Raw genomic sequence first — 27,000 nt, 5'->3', positions numbered from 1 at the left:
CAATTAAATCTCACTATACTCATCATGATATGTATGTGCATGGTCATGCTCTCTTTATTTGTCAATTGCCCAACCGTAATTTGTTCACCCAACATGCTCGTTCGTCTTATGGGAGAGACACCTCTAGTGAACTGTGGACCCCGGTCCAATTCTCTTTACTCGAAATACAACCTACCGCAATACTTGTTCTACTCGTTTTCCGCAAACAATCATCTTCCACACAATACGGTTAATCCTTTGTTACGGCAAGCTGGTGAGATTGACAACCTCACTCGTTTCGTTGGGGCAAAGTACTTTGGTTGTGTTGTGCAGGGTTCCACGTTGGCGCCGGAATCCTCGGTGTTGCGCCGCACTACATCTCGCCGCCATCAACCTTCAACGTGCTTCTTGACTCCTACTGGTCCGATTAAACCTTGGTTTCTTACTGAGGGAAACTTGCCGCTGTGCGCATCACACCTTCCTCTTGGGGTTCCCAACGGACGTGCCAACCACACGCATCAGGTGGGTCCATACATTATTCATCTGCAACGGTACAAGTTGATTGCATCACCTCTTTGTAGGGGTCATCACAGCTCACATGCAAATGGCTGCATCACCCACTTGGTCGGCAACGCAGCAGCGAGGGCGGCCGGCGGTCAGCAGCAGCATGGGCGGACGCAGCTGGGGCGGGCCGCGGGCGAGCGCCGGACTGGGCGGGGCTGATGGGCAGCAGCGGCGGCGGGGCTGGGGCGGCGGCGGAGCCGGGGCCGGAGTGGCGGGTGGCGGCTGCGGTCGGAGGACGGCGGCTGCGGTCGAAGGACGGGTGCGCGTGGAGTGGGGAATCGAAGTCTGGGGCTTGCGCGTGGCGTGGGGCTTGACTCCTCCAGGATGGCCGGATGGGCCAGCGAATTCTGGGTGGGCCTTGGCCCCCCCGGCCCCCCCGCTGCGTCCGCCAATGGGGTCAGGATATCTCTAGTGTTGAATCCGTGGAGTTCATGACAATTCATACCAACATCAGCAAGAGGAGTGCCTAAAAGAAACACTTGGTGAGTTCATCAGAACTCATGTCTCATCCAACGGGCCTCTTCTTATGATGCTCTGCCAACATAGGACTAAGTAGTGCCTAATGACGGCATACAAGTCATCTAGTAACACTACTAACTTCTCGACAAACATGTTTCTCGAGGCACACATTAATCCCTCGTTGTTTGAGTGCAATAACAGTGGCACCATCTGTATGATTAATAAATAAAAACACAATAAATATGTAGTCTTACAGATCGGTATAAGATGAGCACTCCACGTATGCTTATTGATTTCTCTCTATTTTTTAGATAAAATAAAATGGATGAAGACTATGATTGAAATCTTTGCCATTACACGAAACGACTTTCCAACACAAAACACAACGTCCATCATCTTTGATTTAGTGTCCGTCCTCTATTTGTTCTTTCTCTCTTATTTCCCCAATAGTTTTTGTAGCTTTGTTGGAATTTGAGAGATAAAGATTTGATCATCTTTGTAGTGTTCTTGCCATTGCATTTGGTGCACCGGTTTGACATCTCCGCGGTGATACGTGGAGTTGAAAGTTCGTGAGTATATCACTTCGAGAGTTTGTTCCCGGAGCTTGTTCCTCTTGGGTCTTTGGACCCTAGATGGCTTAGTGGTCTTTGTGGTGTTCTTGGAGACTCCAATTAAGTTGTGGAGATTTTTCAAGGGCAAGGTCTTTGTAGCGATTTATTGGGAGCCTCCAATTAAGTTTTGGAGATAGCCCCAAGCTTTGTGCAGGTTCGGTGACCACCCTAAGGTTCCATAGTGGATCGAGGTCTTCCCCTTTGGTAGGAAGGGTGATGACCCACAAGTATAGGGGGTGTATCGTAGTATCTTCGATAAGTAAGAATGTCGATCCCAACGAGGAGCAGAAGGTGTTGACAAGCAGTTTCGATGAAGGATTCACTGTAAATGCTCACAGACAAGTATTCAGGGGGTTTTGATGTAACAGATGAACAAAGTACGAGTAAGTAAAGTGCGAGAGTAATAATTGCAGCGAGTGGCCCAATCCTTTTTAGCACAAAGGACAAGCCGGTTTGTTTACTTATAGTGACCAAACGTTCTTGAGGACACACGGGATTTTAGTCTAGTGCTTTCGCTTCATACAGACTGATTAATCTTCATTGTTTTGATAAGTGTTGTGTGGGTGAACCTATGCTAATGTACTGCCCTTCCTAGGACTAATACATACTTGTGATTATACCCCTTGCAAGCATCCGCAAATACAAGAAAGTAATTAAGATAAATCTAACCACAGCCTTAAACTCTGAGATCCTGCGATCCCTCCCGCATCGATATACCAACGGGGGCTCGGGTTTCGTCACTCCGGCAACCCCGCAATTGGCAAACGAGTACAAGATGCATTCCCCTAGGCCCATAAATGGTGAAGTGTCGTGTAGTCGACGTTCACACGACACCACTAGAAGAATAACACCACAACTTAAATATCATAACACCGAATACTACTCAACCATGATTCACTACTAACATTTAGACTTCACCCATGTCCTCAAGAACTAAACGAACTACTCACGAGACATCATATGGAACATGATCAGAGGTGATATGATGATGAATAACAATCTGAACATAAACCTTGGTTCAATGGTTTCACTCAATAGCATCAATAACAAGTAGAAATCAACACCGGGAGAGTTTCCCCTATCAAACAATCAAGATCAAACCCAAATTGTTACAACGGTGACGAGATGCAGCGGTGGAGATGGCGGTGATAATGATGGAGATGATGACGATGGTGATGGAGATGATGTCCAGCTCGATGACGGTGACGATGGCGTCGATTTCCCCCTCCGGGAGGGAATTTCCCCGGCGGATTCCTGCCCGCCGGAGAGCTCTTTTCTCTCTGGTGTTCTCCTCCCCACAGAGGCGGCTGTGACTCTTCGCGACTATCCTCTGTGGCTTAGGTTTTCGGGATGAAGACGTACGCGAAGAAAAGGAGGCGAGAGAGGGCTGTGGGCCCCCTCCTCACAGGGCGGCGCGGCCAGGCCTTGGGCCGCGCCGGCCTATGAGGTGGGCCCACCTCGGGTCCCCTCGGCTCCCCTTCCGGCTCCCTTCGTCTTCCGAAAAAATAGGATTTTTCATATAATTTCCGTCAACTGCTGATCTTCCGAAATATTGCATCCTGACGGTGCTTTTTCCAGCAGAATCCTGGCTCCGGTGCGCGATCTCCAAATAATCATGAAATATGCAAAATAGATGAAATAACATAAGTATCATCTCCAAATATGAAATATATCAATGAATAGCAGCAAATTATGATATAAAATAGTGATGCAAATTGGACGTATCAAAGGGTCAAGGAGAATACGGTGAGGCCTTCGTGGCGTTTGGAGTGTTTTGTCCTCCACACCGCTTCAACGGAGACTAGCACTCGCAAGAGTGTGAAATTCGGGATACATCGTCATCTCCGCGTCACCTCGGTTATTCCTTTACCCGAGCTATTTACTTATGCACTTCGCTTTGTGATAGCCTTCGTCCTTGAAGCTATATATATTGATATCACATAGTTGTTTGTCTTGCTTAGCATAAGTTGTTGGTCCACGTAGGTGAACCCTAATTATACATGTTTTGTGCTTGATAAATTAAACACTAATTTTATTCCGCATTTGTTAAGCTATATTCATACAAGTTTTAAACCGCCTATTCAACCCCCTCCCCCTCTAGGTGGCATCTGTTGTCTTTCAGGTATACCAAGTTTCTTCTAGTTCATTGGCGTTTATTTAGCGAAGTCATTCTTCATCATGATACAAGATTTCATCTTTGGGTTGCAAGTTTTCTAGAATCATCAGAGAAGTGCATAATGTATGCAAAGTAGTACTCAAAGACATCACTATCAGCAGATAACCAATTACATATTGATCACACAAATGATGTTAGTTGACATATTCTTATTGTTGTTTTTTGGTGGTAACATTGTAAGATGACAAATGTCGAATCAAACATATTCATGTGGCAAAGTTATGAATTTTCATTTCATGGACATATGACCTTCAGTTTAAAATGGAGCAAATTTCGCCGCAATTGTGTGTCATGATATTCATGTCATTGCCGTACATTGTGCAACCACGAACAAGTCTTACGGGATACATATATGCTCACTTGTGAGCTGTCCGTTCATCGTCCACACGTTTTTTTTCACAATTTTGAATGTTTCTTATTTTTTTCCAATATCATTTACTCATTTGGTAAAAAAGATGCATGCCACGACACTACACATGCTGTACACTCTCAAGTTGAAGAAACGTACTGATGCAACACCAACGCATTCTTGAAGCACACGCACTCGCCACGGGGGCTCACTTGGTAGCATAACAACGTGTATGAAAGGAGATGGAGAAACTATTAAGGCCACCCTTGCGTCGAATCAAAGGCATCTACTATATAATGGATATAACATCAAACCCTTCGGGATAAGCTCCCTTCCTAGCGCTCGTCTAGATTCTTCTATCTACGCGTGACACGGAAAATTGCATCGCTACTACTATCCTAATCATAATCGAAGAGTAGAGTAGTGTGCTACACTTCATTTTTTTTAAACCATGTGTTCTGATTTGTTACCACTTGATAAATATTCCACTTTGTGATGTTTAGCGTGTAGTTCATTATAATGGAACTGATAAATTTTATGATTTTTCCCCTATATAGACAATGTTTTCTATGATACCATATTTGTGAAGCACTAGATTTTTTTTATATCTATATCTATATCTATATCTATACCTACTAATAAAGGAAGGAAGGTTTCTCCCCAAAAATTTCGTCCGTTTTATTAGTACCCCTATTTTATCATTCAAATTACTTTTACTGCCACCGCTTATACAAACGCGAAACGTTCTCCCGTAGCGATTTAATTTTCTGGGACGAACGCGGACCATAGCGACCTCACGTACTGGGCCGTGTAGGCGTAGCTGCGCTGCTGGGCCACAACACTTACGTTTAGAAATTATCTGATGGGCAGCAGGAACCCACGCAAGTATCGTTCAATAGTCCCACCTCGTTTCCACGAGCTGAGTCATGCCGATTTATATATCTTACTTTCCTAGAATCATACGAGCTACCCCAAAAACAAGGCAGCAGCCGCATTGGTTGGTAAACGACAAAGGAAGCAAATAATGTGCCAACTGGGAGAGAACAACCACGCTGCATGGTGTGTGAGCAAAACGAAAGAGAATTATTTACGTATGATGCTGCATGACAAATTGACAATGGAAACACGCCGGGTATGATCGGGACGCGGCTTGTGGCTTTGTGGGAGGGAAAGGAAAGTACTTGTCGTATAAAAAAATACGGTTAGGCCGCCTTGTGCAAGGAGGAAGGAAAATACATGTCTCATCTACGACGAGATGATAGAGCCCTGGATTACTCAACGCGGACCCATACGGAGCGAGCGAGTCGTGGACCAGCAAGAAAACGTTGCCGATGTCATTAAACTACAATCTTATTTTCTGAATCAAGTTTATATTTTTGTATTAATCTCTTTTCGTTCAACATTTTTATTTACTTTTAAACTACCCTTTTTTATATTTTCAACACATAAATATCACTTTTTGTAGGTATGTGACACATAACACTAATTTGGTTTTTAAATAGTTTTCTGCTGTTCGGACTCACTTATTAGGTCGGCGTGGCAAATATAAAATATAAATAGAGAGAGGAAAAATTAAGGACTTATGTTGAATTCACATACATTTGCAAACAATTTTTCGGAGGCATTCCAAGCTGCCGATCAGGTCTCGCCTGCTGCTCCGAGAGGCGAGTAGCACTATGCAAGCTCTTGGCTGCCGTCGGGCTACCGCCTCGGACGATGGACCAGCCTACTACTATAGTTTATGTAAACCGACCTATATGCAAGCTTCCAAAACTTTTGCTATTCTCATACAAGTTGCACAAAATATTTTGTTCATGCTCACAGTTGTTGGATGTCATAATGCATATTCCCTCCATTACAATGAATAAGGTGTCCTCATTTTTTGTATTTTTTCTTTCATCAAAAATTACTCCAAACATATAAAAAATTATTGGTATAAAATTAGCAACATTAGAAAGTGTTTTTCAATACGAATTTAACGATACTAAATATGTACAATATAATCAAGATTTTATTGATTAAATTTTTTTATGAAACTTCATCTTAAAATGCATATGTGCCTTATTCATCGAAACATAGGTACTATTTGTGTAGATATGAAAGTTAATATGATTATTCTCATTTTGAATAGTAGAAAACATGACCACCATTAACATGGTGAAAAAGAGGAGAAGTGTCAGCACGAATTGTTTAATAGAGTGTGTAAGCATTTTATTTCTTCCGGTGCAACGCATGGGTACTTTTACTAGTCTATACCTAATAATAAAGGGAGGATTGTTTCCTTGGTCCAACACTTTTTTGGACCGATTTGCCCTCCCACCAAATCACATACAAAATATACCATTGTACCGGCCACAGTAATTATTCGTCCGTCCCTCCCATCGTCTGTAACTTCCCGACGGCCCCAGGCCTGCTGCTGATGAGCTGCTGCACTACTGGGCCTAGAATCATCAAAAATCGAAAAATTTCATGTGAATTGCACTCACGTCTTAGGCCCAGACTTGATACTGCGGTATAACCAACCGAACCGGCATGGACTTCTTGTGTTCGTTAGTCCCACCTCGCCTACTTTTATTAACTCTCACCGGTTTATATAGGTTACAAGCAGTTGATCATCAAGCTGGGATCAACAAGCCAACTAGAGAGGGCCACGCCTCCATAATTATATGAACGGGTGAGCTAACCAAGAGAGAGGATCCTTGACATGCATATATAAGGAGGACTTTTTGTTTTTTTTTGAGAAAGAAACTGATATTAACTTGGCAGAAATACAGAAAGGTCCACAAAGACAAAAAAATTACAACCAAGCCCTTCTGCAAGCCGACTACGCCAGCACCACAGAGCCGTCGGTGGCGCGCCGTCGCAGCTGCTCCTCTTGACGCCTTGGAGCGGAAGCGGACCCCGGCCGAACGGGAAGTCGCCGATCGCCGGTCCCAAAGGACCTACCCCGGAGGCCGCCGTCGTCGACAAGCCAAGCAACATCACCATCTTCCTCAACTTCGATCGCCGGATCCGTCGTCCCGCATCCGGCCGGGGGTAGCGCGCACGGCAGCTCCCGAGAGCTGCAGACGCGAGGAGAGAGGCCGCTCCACGGCGGAGCTCCAGAGAACGCCGTCGTCGAAGGGGATGAGCGCCACCACCAAACGCCGCACCGGCCGCGCCTCCGCCTCCAAAGCGCCGCCGGCTGAGCTCCTAACAAACCCTACACTATTTACACACCGGGATCCGGCGTTCCCCCACCCTCCCGCTGCCGGAGCAGCCGGCGGAGGAGGGGAAACCACCGGATCCGCGGCGGCGAGGTGGGTCGGCTGGGAAGGTTTCAGAAAAACGCCTCTACTGTAGACGAAGGAGAGGGGACAGTCCAAGGTCTGTCTTTCTGCATTAGTTGTACGGCTGGTAATTGGACCGAGATTGGAGCGAACTAATTAAGCTACAAGACCCAACTTTGCACGCAACGTGATTGAAGTATAAAGAAGAGGACCACCGGATATCAGCTTCAGACCAACAAAGAAAAAGAATCGCCGATCGTGCCAATCACCCTGCTGCCTTGAGTTGCCGTCACCAAACCCCACGGCTGGTCTCTCCCGTAGTCTCGCCTTCCTGTGCGATCCTTGAAGAGTCAAACCTTTTTGTTTTTTTCCAACTATTGGGAAAAGTGGTCCAACCCTCTTTTTTTCTAAAAATGAGAGAGGACAAAACATGAAATATTACTTGGCCACGTACCGAAATAATGTATTTTAGCAAAGAGTTCTTTCATGTCTTCAGTGTTACAAAAAATATTTTTTTGGCTGACTTGAATCAATTGGAATTTTGTGGTGTGTTTTATAGGTTCTAGAAATTCATCACCATGAATATGAGGAATATGTATTTTTAGCGATAGCTTCAAATAATTGGTCCATATGACAACTTTTAGGTGACTTATAGATTTCTAAAATATATAAATATATGAAAACTAGCTAAAAAGCAATTTAGGTGACCAAGATTTATGGATACTGTTAGAAACCTTGAAAAATTAGGAGAAACATATATTCTCAAATTTTCTTGATGGTTTGTTGAGTTCTCGCAAAATAATACTATCCAAAAAAAATTTAATCCGCCGCAGTATTCTTAAGTCTCTTTTCTTGATCACGTGTTTCTAATTTTAACAAACATTAACCCAAAATTCCGACTGTAAAACGATGGCAACGAAAGCCCTCTGTTTCGGTAGCGTAGCGGGCCCGTTATCTGAGCGGCCTTTCACCGGCTACGGCCCGGTTAAAACCACCACCACCACCGCCGCAACCCTTAACCTGAACCCTAGCACCTCTGCCCTCTCTCCCAGACTCCGCCGTCTAGCTCTCGCGCGAACCTCGCCACCACCGGCGACCACCCCCCGTCTCCGGCGACCCGCATCCTCCTCGTTCGTCCGCTCGGTTCGCGTCAGATCTACGCGCGCGCGCGGCGACCCTCTTCGTCTCGCCACACCCAACCCGCCGCCGCTCCTCCCTAGCCAAGGCGAGTCCCCGTCCTCCAGATCCTCTCTCGCTCCTAGCACGCTGTCGTAGTCGATTACGGAAATCCCCTGGTTGCTTGGCTAGGCTAGACCCTGATAGTGGATTTCGCTTTCGAATTCTAGGTTGGATGGTGTAGGGTGGATAGCTTGCTAGGTTTTAGACTTTTTTTTTTGCTTTGGGAAGGCCATAGTGCTGCACTTGCGCTGACATATATGCTCTCACTTGCTGCATTAGAAGTAGAAATCTCTCGCACGGCGGGTTAAAGCTGGCCTTATAGGTGGAGATAGCATGTGTTCTCTTTTCCTGAAACTGGTGTCGAGTCGGTGAACAAGTTGGTCATCCTGTTTGTTATTATTTTTCAGTTTCAATCATGGCACGCCGAGGATTGATGGAGCAGGACCTGAGCAAGCTCGACGTCACTAAGCTCCACCCGTTGTCGCCTGAAGTCATCTCGCGCCAAGCCACCATCAACATTGGTACTGATACCATCCTTTTTTTAGCAATATTTCTTGAAGGATACATCAGTACAAGCTATGTGGACTGTTCCTCATTAGCTCATAGTTCTGTGTACTTATAATCGTGCCATGTTTACTGTGGAAGGATTCATGTTTACTGTTGTTGATTTGTATGTTTACGTATATTATACAGTGGAGCTTTTTAAACACAGAAAACTTGCATTGCCATTTATTGAATGTTAACGGTGTTTAATTAGCTAATTTCCTGCAGATCATATTTGCAGTTTTGATATGTGAACAGTCACCTACTCGTGTTTATTTCCATCTTTATTTTTCTGTCCCTTTTTGGGTACTAGAATGTTATGTGCCATAATGCAAAGTAAGAACCTTTTGCGGTGTCGTAATACTTCTCATCTTTATGTTACTCCTCAGGAACAATTGGTCATGTGGCACATGGAAAGTCTACTGTGGTGAAAGCTATATCTGGAGTTCAGGTATCATTCACTGTTTTAGCTTATATTCTTTCCAAGTTCTGAATCTGAATTCTGCATATGCTTGACAATCATTAATCACATTTATCAGTAACTGCTCGTGAGTTTTCCACCATAATTACTCAAATATATATCACACTTATATTATTCTTAGTATCAAGTAAGCTACACATGTAACTTTGAATTTGTGCACTGTTGCAGTCTATGCTTTTGTGTCTAGGTATTTTTGCAATAATCTCTGAATGATGTGTAACTGATGGATGTCGTGGTGCCCTCATCCTTTTGTATACGTTTTATTTTGTGCAATATTCTGATGTCTTTGTTTCAATTTGTAGACTGTTAGTGAGTTTTCCACATGACTCAAACATATAGCATGCTTATATTATTCCTGGTATATGAACACGTAAACTACACATGTAATTTTGAATTTTGTGTACTGTTGCAGTCTATGCTTCTCTGTCTAGGTATTTTGCAATAATTTCTAGAATGATTAGTAACTGATGGGTGTTGAGGTGCCCTCATCCTTTTCTATACGTTCTATTTTGTACAATATTCTGATGTCTTTGTTTCAATTTGTAGACTGTTCGCTTTAAGAATGAGCTTGAGCGTAACATCACTATCAAGCTGGGTTATGCTAATGCAAAAATCTATAAATGTGAGGATGACAGATGTCCACGGCCCATGTGTTACAAGTATGCTAAATTTCACTTCACTTCACTTTTTTTTACATGATTCTATTACTCTCATACTGTTCACAGTAAAGGACTTCAGGAACACCGCTCTATACTTGTATTGATTATTGAACGTATCGGTTCATATGATTATATTCTAGTTAATATATGGTAGAACTCATGATTGGAATCTTAAATTTGATCTTCAGAAATTAACTAGTGTATGGTTATTTACCCCTAATATGCTCAAATTTTCTGTTTTATGTCAATTACACTATTGACTCCTTGAATTATATAAGGGCCTATGGAAGCGGAAAAGAAGATACTCCTGCCTGTGATGTGCCTGGGTTTGAAAACACTAGGATGAAGCTCCTGAGACATGTTTCCTTTGTTGATTGCCCGGTATGATGAAACCCTATCCCTTTGCTGTTATGGATATTCTTTTTCACAGTTCTAGTTCATGAAAGCTAGCCTTACCATTTGTTTCTCATCTGAGGGATTATAGTTCTGTTTGGTCTTGTTTCCTTTCAATTATGGTCATGAAGTACTAGTTGGCCAAATATCTGACTAATGATACAAGGATTTGGAGGTCATCTAGAGTTCTGATTGATCATTAGATATTCATTTCATTGATTGAACATAAATACGAGTATTATATTTATTAGTATTTAAAGTATCTATCTCTTTTGAACAGGGCCACGACATTCTCATGGCTACAATGCTTAATGGAGCAGCTATCATGGATGGAGCCTTGCTTTTGATTGCAGCGAATGAAAGCTGCCCACAACCTCAGACGTCTGAGCATCTCGCAGCTGTTGAAATCATGCGGCTCCAACATCTCATAATTCTGCAGAATAAGATTGACCTTATCCAGGAAAGTGCAGCAATGAACCAGCATGAAGCAATCCAAAAATTCATCCAGGTCACTACTGTTCGTTGGTGCTCTTTTGATGTTGTTTACTAGCATGAGGCTGACCACCACCTCAGACATGTCTTCTTGCTTGTGGTTTGACCTTTTTTTACTACCTCATCTGTGCAGGGCACGATAGCTGAAGGTGCTCCTGTGGTGCCAATATCTGCCCAGCTGAAGTACAACATTGATGTGATCTGTGAATATATTGTGAAGAAAATCCCCATTCCGGAAAGGAACTTCACTTCACCTCCCAACATGATTGTTATTCGCTCCTTTGATGTCAACAAGCCTGGTTCAGAGGTGGATGAAATTAGGGGTGGGGTAGCAGGTGGCAGCATCCTCAGGGTATGCAGATCTCAGTCATTGAACATTATTATTAGATCATAAATCTTCTGTTTTGTCCTATTGTAAGTATATGCTGAATGGTGATTCTTATTTACAGGGAGTCCTCAGGGTGAACCAGAACATTGAAGTTCGCCCTGGAATTGTCATGAAGGATGAGAGTGGCAACATCAAATGCACCCCAATCTACTCAAGGATTGTCTCGCTCTATGCTGAGCAGAATGAGCTCCAGTTTGCTGTGCCAGGAGGGCTTATTGGTGTGGGAACAACCATGGACCCAACTTTGACTCGTGCTGATAGGCTGGTTGGCCAGGTTCTAGGAGAAATTGGGTCGCTTCCTGATGTATTTGTGGAGCTGGAGGTTTGTTGAATCTTTATTTGCTTCAAGATTTCAGCCAAAAAGTTGATAGCTGTTAACAACATCCTTGCACTTTGCTTTGCAGATCAATTTCTTCCTTCTGCGAAGGCTGTTGGGTGTGAGAACAAAGGGCACAGAGAAGGCAGGAAAGGTCTCCAAGCTCACTAAGGGTGAGATCCTGATGCTTAACATTGGGTCCATGTCCACTGGTGCCCGTGTGGTTGCTGTTAAGAACGATCTTGCCAAGCTCCAGCTCACCGCCCCTGTGTGCACAAGCAAGGGTGAGAAGGTCGCCCTAAGCCGCCGTGTCGAGAAGCATTGGCGCCTTATCGGATGGGGCCAGATCCAGGCTGGCGCGACGCTCGAGGTCCCTCCCTGCCCGCTGTGAAGCACACCCCCGCAGTTTGTGTGAGAAGAGAGACAAAATGTGGAAGGGCAGAGAGCTCCTAGGTACAGTTTTTGTCAAATGGAGGAGAAAACATGAGTCTGGAAGTCTTGTCTTTGCGGGTTATTATCCCGGATTATTTGTCTACGCTACTAGTTTGCTTTCTCTTTGTCGGAGTTTAGGAAATCTTTTTACTTGCCATGTTATCATGGATGTGTTAGTAGGCGAGGAACCTACTAATTTGGTTCAGATTTTACCTAAATCGTCTTGCCTATCATCTCGTTGACTTCATCATGTCTTTCGTTGAGCAGACTTCAGTGTTTTGTGCAGCGTTTGCCTTCCTGCTGTAGCTACGCTCATCTTTAGCATGCTCACTAGTTAAGTATGATCGCGCAGAACTGAAATGTCACTCTCTGGCCAAGAAACCATTAGAAAACTAGCCGCTACCTCCAGATCCAATCTTTGCTCCGCTCTGTCTCTCCAGCCATTATAAACCTAGCCAGATTCAATCACTGCTCCACTACATCTCCAGCCACCGCTTGGTGTCGTGACAACGATTGTTCAGTGATTCTTGCTTGTACGTACCTAATACTCTTCAACGTACCTTTTTTCGAGCCTTTGCGGGCAAGATCTGCAGTCTGGCGATTGCTTGCGCGACTGCCTGTTAAGATTGGAGCCTTGCCCCATGCCGATATGGTTGATGCTGCCCCACGCCGCGATATGTTCAGAGGCAATTTGCCAATCTCCAGTTCTACTATTTGCGGATTCAACAGCATATGACCCTCTACATATCTTTGCAAGTATTTTATAAAGTGAACATGATGGCGCAAAGACAATGAGCATGGACGAGAATTTTGGAAGTGTTAGATTTTCCCCTTTGTATAGGTTTTTGGGTTCAGTTACCACATTATCTGGTTGTAAACAATGCTACTCCCTTCAGCCCTAAAAACTTGTCTCAGGTTCTCCAAAAAAAACTTGTACGCGTACATATTTTCAAAATCTGCGACAAATATTTAGGACCAGAGCATGGAAGGGTATTTTTATCTAATATATAAAACATATTTAATTTAAAAACTTTAACTATAACATTTTGGTACTAATCATTTCTTAGTGCTTAGAATGCATACGGAATTCAAATTTTGTAACATGAAAATTGCGTAATCATGAATCCAAGAGTGACCAAGACGCAGAACAATGTCTGCCACCATTCTCAAAAAGTAATAAAAAAAAGTTCCAGTTGCTAAACATGTATTTCTACCAGATAAGTAGGTAACTACGACCTTGAGAGGGGGAAACACTGAAGCAGATATCACGAAGCTGTTACCACGAAAGTGAATCTGGGATTCCACAAATCCTTGGCTCAGCATATATTTACAAAACAAAGCAAAAAACAGCCCCACAGGAACCCTCGACTACCAGACCACATCAGTTTCTGAAGAAGCGGAGTCCATCCAGCTTGCACCCGATAGGCAAGGGCAACCGGAATACATTTTTACAGTCAGAAGTATACCGCTACAAGCATAGCATCTACTGAAGAGGTCTACACTTGAAAAAAATTATAGGGCCGCACTGTGGAGATCCAAAATTTAGCTGAAGCTGTTACAATTTGTCCAAGAGATACCTTAGGGTATGAGCTAGGCATATGTCTTCATGTCCCCTGCTGCTAACCATATGGAAGATGAGGTCCATAGACAACATTCTCATTCAGGAATGACATCGGGTCCACCTCTGATACCGCTTGATAAGCATTTGAAGTACTGACTTGATTGGTCTTGTAAGCACTAGAAGGACTGACTTGATTGGGGGTGTTGAGATAAACTGTTTCATATGCACTCGAAGCACCAAGTTTATTGGGGGTGTTGCGAACTGGATTTGTGCTTGCACTGCTATCCTTTTGATTAGCCTTTGTCTTGCTCCTAGCAGTTCGTTTGTTATCCACAGGACTGTTTGCACTAAGCTTGCCCATTTGCTGCTGGATTTCATTCAATGAATTACTTGCCAACTTTGTCCTCTTTGCATCAGAAGCCTTGAACTCAAGCCGGTACAAGGCTAGAGCATTAGAATCATTGATCTCATATTCAAAAAGGTGCCACTCATAGGTGGTGGATGGTTGTGGGTCCATGTAGTAGGATTTCTTTAGACCCGCAAAATCTTTCATCACTTGTTTCCTTGATTCATGCCATCCACGCCCGTTGTAATCTGGCAATGACCTTTGCTTCCGGTTGCCACTCTCAAATGCCCTTCTTGGTCGGTCAAAGAACAACCATTCTCTAAGAGATTCACCCTCAAGAAGAGAAAGATCAAAAAGCTCTGCAAAAATAGAAGGGAACGAATAATTAGCATACGAACTGCTAACATAAATGATAACCTTAAAAGGCTAACACTTGATAACAAGCATACCTGGTGCATTCCAAGGTGATTTTGACGTTGCAGCCCCTTCACAGACAGGAATACCGACATTTTTTCCTTGGAGTTTTGCGCAAAGAGCATCAAATAGGGGCCCATCTTTCAAGTCAATACCCCTTGGACGCATCACAGGCATTGTTCCTAGAAGACCATCATCATTTAGAGCCAAACCAGCATGGTAAGGGTTGCAGTAATCTTGACATTCGTCTGATCCCCAGACAGGGCGACCACAGTCCCAGAGTGCACATTTTGGCCCCAAATATTGAGAAGGTGACGGAGACATTGTTGTGAGCAAGTCTGACATGTCGAAAAGAACATCTCCAGTATTTTGCACAGAGCTATTTGCATCAACATAAGCACTAGGAGGTTGCAGATCTAGTGGTAAATTGCATTGTTCATGTTCCAGGTGACGAATCTCTTGCTGGTTATTGAGGTCAACTGGGTTTGACCCATGGAGAAAATCATCAATGCTGAGTTCATGGTCATAGTACATCTGCAATCAAAGATAAGAGAAATGCCATTGAAACTACAAGTAGAAAAAGCAAAATTAAGATGCAAATGTACTACAAGTTGCAACTACCAGACGGATAAAAAGCTATGCAATGAAACAAGCATCACACATATTTTTACAGGCATGCCATAAAGAACAACGAAAAGCAGTACAGCAGAAGCATCGTAAAGTATACATGTGTTCATTACCATAACAGAAGGTAGATCAAAGAATGTACGAGGAAAAATTAGAAACTAACATTGGTTCATCAACCAATTTGGAGTAGGAAGTCAATACATTGACGAAACTAAAACTAACCTACTGAATCTTGTTTCACCAGAGATATGGTGAAACAAAAAAATCATCAAGCAAGGCCTCGGCATCTAATAGTCGGGAGGCCATTATAGGTTCACATGTAAAATCAGTTTAGCCACCAAATAAATTATATCGTGACATGTGCTCCCCAGGAAGTTAGGCAAAGTATACTCAAACACATTGCTCATCAAAAGAACACAATTTTAATTTTTAAATGCTGGCATACTGAAGGGTGTGGTTACTTATTATGGTACTGGGTCTATATTAAGGTCTACGACAAACAATGCACACATCATTTGATCTTTTTAACAAAAAATATTGGGTAAAACCAGCAACAGGGTCATAAGTACTCCAAGCCAAAAGACAACAAGGCAGCTACCTAAGCATAGTGGTAAAGGGCAAAAAAAAAACAAGTTCATCGGCTGAACTCCAGTTTCACATACATATAGAATTGCAATTTGAAACCTTTAGCACAGTTAGCAGTAATTTAAAAAGTATACCAATCTCTTGCTTGGTCCAAAACCCAAATTGTTATGAATAAATAAATTGTGTATGCTAGCACAAACTCCATCAGCAAAATTTTAATGGTAACTGTGGGTTACACTATGTGCAACAAATGTTGCGTGAACACGAAAGATGCATGTCACATTAGAATGTTTCCTTGCATGATAGAGCTAACCGGCGAGACTGAACCACATGAACGCTCAGCGACAAAGTCCTAGCAGTCTAATGCACAAGTTCCTTCAAATGACTGATGATACGATCGAACAATTGCAATGAAACCTTTCAATGGGGAGACATCAAGTGAAATACCTGATCATTGAATAATGCATTAGCAACATCAGCTACTTCTCCACCATAATCTCCCATCACTTCATGTCCCAGTGACTGCTGTGTCACAGGGGCGCCCCCAGCCACATTCTCCCCCTGCACTTGCAGCTCAGCGTTGAGATTCTGATCGTCCTGCCCAATCCCGTGGCCCAGACGAGAAGAACGAGGGATCGCCAGCTTGCTGGTCGCGTCGTCCTCCTCCTCGATAGCCAGCTGCAGCAACCGCAGCGTCTCCGATGGCGGATCCGCGGCCCCTTGGCTGTTCCCCAGCGAGTTCTGCAACGCACCAGGCAGGAGTCAAGTCAGCGACGGCAAACCCTGGACACCTAGTCTAAGCGTAAGAGGAGGCTAGGGTTTGGAGGGGCACCTGGAGGGAGGAGGCGGGAGAGGCGACGCTGAGCTCGGCCCGCCACTCTCGGAGCATCTGGTGGACCTGCTCCTCGAGGACGGCGGCGTCGGCGGAGCGGCTCTCCTGGCGGGCGGATTGGAGGCCGGAGAAGATCTCCTGGAGATCGTCCACGCGGGTCTTGGCGCGGTCGCGGAACTGCCTGTGCCGCGACGACGAGCGAGGGCTCTTCCCCGTCGCGGAGCCGCCGCCGCCGCCGCCGCCGGCCGGATCGCCCGCCATCGTGGCACTGGTGCGGTTGCGGCGATTGGGAGGACTGGGGTGGGGGTCGATTCGCCTTGGTTTGCAAGGATTGTTTTCCTTCGTTTATTTTTATTTCCCTTGTTATTGTTTGGAAATTTAACATTTCTTTCCTTGTTAAAAAAACATTTCTTTCCATGTGTTTGCTGCTTTGAGTTTGATGAGTCTTTCATAAGTATTATTTCTCTATCCATAAGATTTATTGGTTAAGTAAAACTAACTTTATTTAGTTATTATATTTAGCATTACGTGCATAGAAGAAAATATTTTCTTCAATTTGTTCCTAAGAAGGCGGCGAGCAAGCTCGGTCAATTTTTTTTAAAAACATGCACACGTTTATTTCGGGGAGCGGGAAGTATAAGATATACTAGCATAAGATACGTGTTATGCACGTGATGGATCATGACCAGCTGCAAATAAGATTATGGTATACATCTCTATTTTACATATAAGAGTTAACAAAAAAAATATGTTATGTAATAGTCTATACTCCCTTTCTGAGGTTTAGATGACCTAAAATATGGTACCTAGAATTAATATTTTAGGGCACAGGGCACCAAACATTTTATGACGTACAAGATGCAGGGCATTACTGCCAAAGCATATGATGAAAAGTAGAGCACAGTGGTCGCACAAAAAACATCTATTTACTCTCCACAATTGCATTCTAAATCAAACAAATAGTATGAAACTTTATCTCAAATAGGGTCGGATCGTAGAATGGTCTGACACTGGCCTCTTCTGTAGCAGGATGCTCGACTCATACTCATTAGTTGTGGAATCGGTCAGCAGTCCCTACCAGGACATAGGTGGTCGTCGCAACAACTCGACAAAGGGCAGAGGTCGCAGGAGCGTCACGTGTCTCCTTCGCGACCATGTGATAGACGGAGGGGCGGAGGAGGTCCGAAATCAACCTGCGTCGGGCAACGGAGGGCCAGAATCGGCGCAACAAGGGACCCAATTCTACTCGATGGCGATAGAGGGGAAGCGGTGTCGGTATGTGGAATTTTGCGTGGTTCGACTGATCACGTGCTTCCTCGTTTTGTTTTGTGGTAGACGGACGGTGCCACAAATATGCATTCCAAGAGGGAAAAGTGTAGGACTATCCAAAAAATATTGTACCAAATAGCTATAGGAAAACAAACTTTTTTTTAGATCGCTATAGGAAAACAATCGTTGAGTTGTGGCCCCATATATATGACTAAAAACATATCTTATGCCATTAGGATAATTTGGTAGCATCTATTGGAGCCGCTCTAATGTGCTTTTGCGTGTTTCTGCCGATTCATATTACATGACGGTAATATAAGTTATCTAGACACATTTTAACTGTAGATACATCTATTTTAGTGACGATTAATACAAATCAGAGGGTTTAGTTGCTTCTTAATCCAAGTTGTTAATTAGTTTGTAAAAGCTACATCGTGTTGGTTGCCAGATCGTCTATGTGTGTACTCGTGGAGTACTTTAGCTCATAGCTAGCATAGTCGCACAAGATCATAAATAGTCGGCAAGATTCACATTCACTGGATAGTAAGGTCGACAACCTTCGTGACAAATCTAGCTAGAAAGATCCTCATCACCTCTGTTTTGGCGCGCCGTACCAGATTGAAAGCGGCATATATTCACTATGTAAAGAAAATCAACGGCTAAAAATAGCTTGTACATCATGGTGACAATTCAAAAAGTGGTGTAATATATAGTGATATAGAGAAACAAGTAGAACGATATTTCATACGTTGCGGTTAGGATATCTTTAGAAATTTCTAATATAAGGGTATAAAATACAGGAAATGACGAGCTGTCTCACATGGACATGCACACTAAGTTTAATCGACGTGGAAGGTGAAGATTCATGCACCATTAATGTTGATGAAAATTAATTAAATCCATAGATAAGGTGATAAGGGTGACCTAGAAAAATGACGATGTTGCTAGCATGCAATGACAATCATAATTGCATGTAATGATGTTTTAATTTATTAATAGAAGTTCATATCACACTTAGTTTGCTTTGAAGTTGTTTTATACCAGCTATATATGAAAAATAGCGACAAAAGAAGTAAAAGGATTCATTGGCCAAATGGATAAATATGAAAGTATTGAACTCATAATCTACCTCAATGCCACGATATATCTTGAAGACAATGTTTTATTTCCTACCATGATCGCCAAAACCTAGCCCAAAACCCATTATATATTTTACGAATATAGAAAAGAACAATTAAAAGGAAGAAACAAATAAGAGGAAGAGGCAAAATTACATTTTTTTTACTAGATGTAAGCGAGTCATAGAAGCAAAGGTTTGAGAGGTAACAGTTTGACCAAACAAAAGAGTTAGTAATTTTTTATTTGGATCACACAACAAGACATGTAATCTATCCTCGTGGTGAAAACCCTTGATGCTGCATCTCCTCTATAAGTTCTAAAGTAAGATGGCGATGAAATATCAAACATGCATTGATCGCCATTATGTCATACCTCATGCAACATAGATGAGGATATGTATGACAATGGACGGTGGAGATAAGCCTACGGAGGCCACATAATTGAGAAAATTGCTTTCAGCTTCCAAACTAGACTTATAGGTTTAAAGGGGAGAAATAAATGTGACGCTAACTGCGGCTCGAAGGAAACGAGCAAGCATGGAACAAGACTGCCCCTAAGAAAACCAATGTTTGTTGGTGTAGAGGGCTTAAGGAAGGGCAAGGCACATAGAACTTATGTTGGTTCGATGCACAATTCTATGCCAAAGAAGTGGTATTAGACATCCATATATTAAACATACATAATAATATCGTGCCTTTTATTTCAATGATGTGATGCCGGTAAACAACTGGTTTATCTGAAAATGGTCATAAAAAACATAAAATGGAGGAAGCAGATCATCTCATTTTAGTTGGCTCGACCTACATGCATAAATAGGCATGTTCTGAAATAAGGAAAGTTGTGCTTTTTTAATTTTAGAAAAGCTATTTTTTGTTCTACATGAAATGAGTTGTGCTAGCATCACTCTTGACCCCGATAGAGAGGATGTGCTTGTATGGCGGTGGTCTAGAGATGGTTGTTATTCCTCCAAGTCGGCATAGGAGGCCTTCTTCGCCGGCTCGGTGAAGGCCACCGTATCTCATGATATCTGGCGCTCTAGGGCATCGTACAACTGTAAGTTCTTCGTGTGGCTGGCCTCGAAGAATCGTTGTTGGACAACGGACAAATTGCAGCACCGATGGCTTCCTCGCCCCGCGGCTTGTTCGCTTTTTGATCAGGAGCTGAAGACTCTGCATCATCTTCTTTTTGGTTGTGTGGTGGCCCGTGAGGTTTGGGATTGGACTCTTAGGCATTGTGGTAAGTTGGATTGGCTCCCGACTGTTGACACTGAGTTAGTGGAGTGGTGGACGTCTCGCTCATGCCTGGAGGCGCAAAAAAGAGACATGTGGATAGCGATTATCCTAATCTTATAGTGCATTTGGAGGCGCCAAAATGACGTCGCCTTCAACGAAGTTAGTTTGATGCTGTGGCAGTTGGGAGAGGAGGTGTGACCGTGTGAGTGGGGGAGCTTCCATAGTTCCATCCCATGTTGGCAGCACGAACTTACCTTTTTTGACACTCTTCTATGTGATTGATATACCTCTTCATGGTGCATTAAAAAAAAAATGAAGCTGTGTTTGGGTTTCCGGCCCAAATACTGCCCATTGAGCGGCCTGTATCCTACTACTGGGCTAGACTGTCGATACCAAACAGTGGCCCACACCACAAGCAGGCGAGGGATTCGTTGGCCGCGAAGAACACGCCGACCAGCTCGCCGATGCGGCGGTCCGTCGGAACGGGTAGGCGCCGAGCTGTCGAGGCCAGGTCGCGGCGCGCCACCACTCCACCAGGCGGCGTAATGGTGGCGCCCCCGGTCTGTGCGTGGCGGAAGAGCCACCACTCCTACGCCCAGGGCTAGGGGAGCTCCGGTAAGCGCTTGTTCAGTTCGATTTTTCTATACTTGATTCCGACGGCGCCATTTTGTTCACCACTAGTCCCGCCGTCTGAATGTGTGTTCTGAATTCAGCTCGTAATCCTTTAGGCTTTAGCTGTATCATTCCTTGAATTTCCCGATCTGAAATTTAAGCGAGCTCGTTTTCATGATTTCTCCCTTTGATGCTCCGGAATTTGGGGGCATTTCCCAGAGACGAAAAAGTTCCCATCACTCCATCAGCCTACTAGATTTGCCGAAGCAGACAACCAAGTCAGTGTCCCCCGCTATTAGCTCCGTTCCAAAATGTAAGCCTTTTTTAGAAAGCTTTCTTTTTCTAAAAAGGCTTGAGGTAATATTTGGCATGTGCTACGCCATTTGCCGAACTGACATCCAGATCCACCATGTCACAGTACCAGTAGCGCAGTCACCGGTACTAATTTGCAATTGGCCGAGTGTACAACCACCCTATAGGCCACAAACAGCGCAATGCCGTCATCTTTCAAGGAGCACAACCATGCACCACTAGCCTTCTCGACGCGGTCAAGGCTGAGGCCCGGCTGTGGGTCATGGCTGGCACAGCAGGGCGGTCAAGGTTGAGTTGTGAACCTTCAGGTGTGCCCTCTCGGGCTTGTACATAACATTCTCTTTTTCTATCAATGCATGGGGACGTAAAACTTTGTGTTTTCCCGAAGAACCAATTAGACAGGGTGATACCACAGCTACAGCACAAAGTGTTCTATATATAAATCTGGCTCATTGTTGCCAACAGAATAGTTTGTTCTGCTGAAAGTTCTTACAATGTTTAGTTCAAGTGCAGATCTTTACAAATGGAAAATGTACAAACATTCAGTAGGTGTGGCAAGAATATCTCCTGTTCTCCAATATAACAAAGTTTAGAGTAGGGCCTGTAGGTATATCTGAAAGAAGTGCAACTCCAGCGGAACCTTTGAAAATGGGGTGGGGCTTTACATGAAAACACCTTTTTGCACAAACATTTGATTTGAACGACTTAGTTGTAAGTGAGCAAATAGGCTCAACAGTTACCACTAACACTAATTTTGTTGCAATGAAAAAAAGCATATTGTTACTGTAGCCGATAGACGGCAAAGTTCATCTCAAATGGGTTGACGCAGTCCTGATATATAAACATCTTAACACTCTCAAAATTATGTGTTACCTTACCTGATATTCTACCAGGGTGCTTTATCAGACAGCATTGGTGTATATATAGACCAACCGTCATTACTTTAATCTCCGATAAACAAAGAAAAACAAGCTCAACACAAATGGTGCTCATCCAAGACAAACATAGCTCTCAAGAGTTGCTCCAGGCTAAAGTTGGCCTTCAGGGTTTTTCAAGTCCATGGTACTCAAATGTGCAATGCATTTGGTTTTGCGTGCGTGATTGGCATTGGTAATGGGTCCCTAGTCCTACTCTCTGAATATTTGTATCTGAATTTCTTGTTCATCCCTAGTCCTGCTCTCTAAATATTTGTTCTGATTTTTTTGTTCATATTTGTGCACCGTATATTAGGCGAAATCGTTTGTTTTCTCCTTTTTTTTTTCTTGGACCGCTTTCCGTATTCGACATGACAGGTTTGCTGTGTGCTTTCCTTTTCTTGATTTCTGTATCTGACGCTCAAGAATTTTGAGCATTTCTCATAGAGGAAAATTTTCCCATCAGTATACATTTGGTTGCCAAATCAGAAAGCCAAGTTATTGTCCTTTATTGGCATGTAGGAGATTTCCTGAACCGGCAGCCAAATCCAACACTTCTGTCCATTTCTGAGTAGCGCATTACCGCCACTAATTTACAATTGGCCGACTGTACAGGCCAGTAGGACATCACTACTATACAAACTGTTCCACATAAATCCAATTCATTTGTCCCCAGCGAATAATTTGTGGTGCCAAGTTCTTAGAAATTTTTACAACTATAGATATTTAAAACTGTACAACCATTCATTATGTGTGGCAAAAACATATATCCCTCTGCCTAATATAACAATTTGAGAGTAGGACCTGTATGTAAATCTGAAAGTAGTGCTACTCCAGTGAAATTTTGAAAAAGGAGTGTAGATAAACATGAAAATATCTTTGTTGCACAAATATTTGATATGACTAACTGAACCTATTTTCTACCATGAAAAAATGTATATGGTTACTGTAATTAAAGAATACTATAATTCAGTTCGAAAAAATATGCATAGCCAAGTTTATCTCAAATGCCTTGACACAATTCTCTGCCACATAAACGTCTCACCATCCTTGAATAACTAATTATCCATGGTACTACCTTGTGCCTTTAAGGCTAGTGTTTGCATATAAATAGACCAGCCAACATGATTCCAATCCGCACACAACCGAAGAAAAATAAGCTCAACAATAATGGCGCCTACCCAAGACAAACCTAGCTCTCAGGAATTGCTCCAGGCTCAAGTTGACCTTTGGCACCATGCCTTGGGATTTGTCAAGCCCATGGCACTCAAATGTGCAATGGAACTGCAAATTCCTAGCACCATCCAAGGCCATGGTGGGTCTATGACCCTTTCAGAGTTGGCCACAAAGATTGGGCTCCATCCTTGTAAGCTTCCCCGCTTACGAAGACTCATGCGTGTGCTCACCGTATCAGGCATCTTTGCTATCCATGAAGCAGCTTCACGAGACAAGGAGGTTGTTTATGAGCTTACGCCAACCACACGCCTCCTTGTTAACGATGAAGTTAAATCAAACTTATTTCCCATTCTGTCTTTGATTCTTGATTCAAGTGTCATTTCCCCTTTCCTTGGCATGCACTCATGGTTCCTCGACGAGTGTTCCACGTCCCTGTTCAAAAAGGCTCATGGCCTTAACATTTGGGAGATGGCTAACCAGGATGATACTTACAACCAGCTAATCAATAACGCCATGGTTTCTGACACTAACTTTCTCATGGATGTCATATTGAGGGAGTGTGGTGATGTATTTCTTGGCATAAATTCGCTTATTGATGTTGCTGGAGGCCACGGTGGAGCTGCCAGGGCAATTGCGAAAGAATTCCCGCAAATAAAATGTACCGTGCTGGATCTCCCTCATATTGTTGCAGAGGCACCTACTGATGACCATGTGCTGTTTATTTCCGGCGATATGTTTAAGTACATTCCACCAGCACACGCTCTTTTCCTGAAGGTACACTCTTTGAATTTTCTTCTTTCCTTAAACCAATATTACAGGGACCAATAGTAATATATTCGTTTATGCTGTATATCTTAGTCAATTTTTCATGATTGGGGAGATGAAGACTGTGTCCAGTTATTGAAAAAATGCAAGGAAGCTATCCCTCCAAGAGATGCTGGTGGGAAGGTGTAATTGTAGATATGGTGGTTGGTTCTGGGCCAAATGCGATTGTTACAAGAGACACACAAGTTTCCTTTGACCTTTTGATGATGTGTTTTGAGGGGAGAGAGCGAGAGGAATTCGAGTGGAAAAAGATATTTATGGAAGCTGGGTTCAGCGACTTCAAGATCATGTCAGTTCTGGGTGTTAGATCTGTAATTGAGCTCTACCCTTGAACACCATGAAAAATTACGTGTCAATTGGTATTGTATTTTCACAAACTAGCACGAACAGCAGGTGTGCTTCCTTGTTGCAAGCCTGTGGCTTAGTGTGATTAATTGATGTATTCTTTGTACCCTTTATTTTTATAAATGAGAAGAATTTTCACCGACGGTACGCCATAAATTTTTTATGAGGTCTAAATCTTTGTGATCAGTAAATTAGCTTTCTTACTATATAACAAAAATGTGTGAAGCAGATCTCGTTACATATAATCTGTTATGGTAGTGTTTAGATATGAACTACTGTGCAGTGTCTACAGCCTTTTTAATGAGATAATAAATAATATTAAGATGTCATGTCGATGTTTTAGTGCTCACTCTCTTTTTATATATGCAGCTATACAAGATTTTCTCGAAAATTAGTACATGGATCCACTAGTAAATTGCATACTCATGTTCTTTTTAAATTGTTGTTATTAATTCTTCAGTGTGATTGTATCCTGTATAATTGTACCTTTTTGGACTCCCGCTGAGCCACCACATTTCAGCTTAACTGGACCAACACACGACCATTGTTCAGTCCTCTCTGCATCACATAAGTCAGTTTTGGAAGTTTACAACTGGTCATGCGGCAACTGTGAAGTTATCCGCAATCCTTAGCAAGTGTGATATATTTTTCTCAGTATGTTTGGCAGCGACACCGCTAGTGCAGACAAAAAGTACTCCACGAGTAAAGTCGGTCGTGTCAAGGAAAACGGGCCGGAGGGAGTAGCATATCTCTGGTCTCACCATTTCCTACTGGAGATTATTCTGATGTTCTGCTGGAGAACATAGGAACCAAGGGACTCGCAGTGTCAGTACTTCTGGTTTCAGGTGCTTAACATGGGCAACATGGTGCACAAAACTAGTTCATTCGAAGGGCCTGAGGCTGAACTTCATTAAGATAGCAAAAAAAGGAGGTACAAAATTCTTGATACACACTCAGGCTGAGGTAGCTGAAAAGGGGAAAACAAACAAGAAGACCACCGGCACTCTAAAACCCCAAGAAGTAGTTCAGTACAGCCTCCACCCCTTAAATGTTTACAATGCAACCAGCTGCTCTCCAAGCATGAAAGTCCTCGACGATCAGCTCAAACACCCTGTCCGGCCGAAGCTTCTAGAGTGAGTTGTTAAGTGTGAGTGACCGTGGGGCAGGGTTAATAGAGTTCGAGTCACCACTGCCAGGCCTCACAAGCTTCTAGAGACAGTCTCCGATGTTACTGTCACATGATGACGTAAGAGTTATCACTTGCCGGTAGGTATGACCTCACGTCCCCCCTGAATCGAAGTATGAATCTGCCTGTATGGGCGGTGTCAACTAAGACTGGAATCTTGTTTTTTAAACAGTAGGAGTGCTTCATTATGCTTTCATGCCGGGTGAGATTTACCCGCCGAGAACCGCTGCCGCATCGGCAGTTTTCATTGCCATGCCAACGAGTTGGGTATTGGTACAATGTGTTCAACCATACGAGCGCTATTTTGTTCTTCCTTCTTGCCGTCAGGACGAGATTTCCCTATCGAGGATAACGCTCTCCAGCGCCAGTGGCAGGAGCGCTGTCTTGTTCTTTCTATTGCCTAATGAGATATCCCTGTAGAGGATAATGCTGCCAAAAAATTATGTGACTACGTATTATGGATTTTGTTTTTGAATAAATCTAATGATCCTAAACTTTTTTTGGTGGGGTAATGATACAATATTACTTGCTCCGTCGTAATAGCATCTAATATTATGAAACAAAAAAGGAGTAACTTTTTATGGGGGAGATACTATATTACTTGACTAATCTACATTTCCTAAATAACAAGTCAAGTAAAAGTTCGATGGCATGCTCCCAAATAAAGTTATATATGTGTGACTGGATTTTTTTAGAACATTTCTACCCCATTTCTATATGATATAGTTTTACTTTCTAAAATACAAAGTCCGAAAAGGAAAACCACAATTTTTGAATCGGAAAATATATGACATGTCGTTCCTTGCCACCGCCATCCGCCATTAACCCACCCCCGCAAACATATGTGGCATGGTATGGTCCACATTTATGAAACGGGTCGGACCGTTTAGGCTTTTTTTTGGCTGTTTTTGGAAAACCTAGAATACCTTCAAAACAATGGAAAACCCTAGAATTTTTTTCAAAAAATAAGATTTTTTTTTTAAACGGGCTGGGCCTTTTTTCAGCACACTGGGCTCTAGGTGGCGGCCAGGCACGGCACAAAGCGTCCCGCGGGCTGGCCACACTTGCTAACGGGCCGGCTATAGGCCGCCCTAATCCCGTCTACTGTACAAATTCAGCTAACACTGAATTACTGTATTCTAAAAAAAAAAAACACTGAATTACTGAACCCAGTCTAAATCAAGCCCAGCTCTATCGAGTCCCAAATCAGGGCAGAGAAAAAAATTCCAAATAGATTCTCTCCCTGAGAATGGGGCCCACATGTCATATCCTTCTTCCTCCCGTATCTCTCAACCTCTTCTAACCCCAATATCTCTCCCTCTCTCTGCCGATTACTCTCCCCGGCCGTGTCCAAT

General features: G+C 43.2%; 2 protein-coding genes and 1 pseudogene across 2 annotated transcripts; 2 read left to right on the top strand and 1 right to left on the bottom strand.

The window, feature by feature from the left end:
• Positions 1-8,513: 8,513 nt before the first annotated feature.
• LOC124706822 (eukaryotic translation initiation factor 2 subunit gamma-like) lies at positions 8,514-12,523 on the top strand. The gene is made up of 9 exons (XM_047238491.1): positions 8,514-8,632; positions 8,994-9,107; positions 9,519-9,580; positions 10,157-10,269; positions 10,548-10,650; positions 10,943-11,170; positions 11,288-11,506; positions 11,604-11,864; positions 11,947-12,523. The coding sequence occupies exons 2-9, from the start codon at positions 9,002-9,004 to the stop codon at positions 12,247-12,249; spliced, it is 1,395 nt and encodes a 464-aa protein (XP_047094447.1). The 5' UTR covers positions 8,514-8,632; positions 8,994-9,001; the 3' UTR covers positions 12,250-12,523.
• Positions 12,524-13,553: 1,030 nt separating this feature from the next.
• On the bottom strand, positions 13,554-16,948 carry LOC124706821 (transcription factor VOZ1-like). The gene is made up of 4 exons (XM_047238490.1): positions 16,656-16,948; positions 16,271-16,564; positions 14,647-15,145; positions 13,554-14,556 (listed from the first exon to the last, which is right to left on the bottom strand). Exons 1-4 carry the CDS (start codon positions 16,914-16,916, stop codon positions 13,910-13,912), a joined length of 1,701 nt encoding a protein of 566 aa, XP_047094446.1. The 5' UTR covers positions 16,917-16,948; the 3' UTR covers positions 13,554-13,909.
• Positions 16,949-23,208: 6,260 nt separating this feature from the next.
• LOC124649009 lies at positions 23,209-24,606 on the top strand (annotated as a pseudogene).
• The last annotated feature ends 2,394 nt before the right edge of the window (positions 24,607-27,000 follow it).

This window comes from Lolium rigidum, chromosome 4 (assembly GCF_022539505.1).
Source record: "Lolium rigidum isolate FL_2022 chromosome 4, APGP_CSIRO_Lrig_0.1, whole genome shotgun sequence".
Taxonomy (NCBI): Eukaryota; Viridiplantae; Streptophyta; class Magnoliopsida; order Poales; family Poaceae; genus Lolium; species Lolium rigidum.
This window is presented reverse-complemented; position numbering and strand designations above follow the sequence as displayed.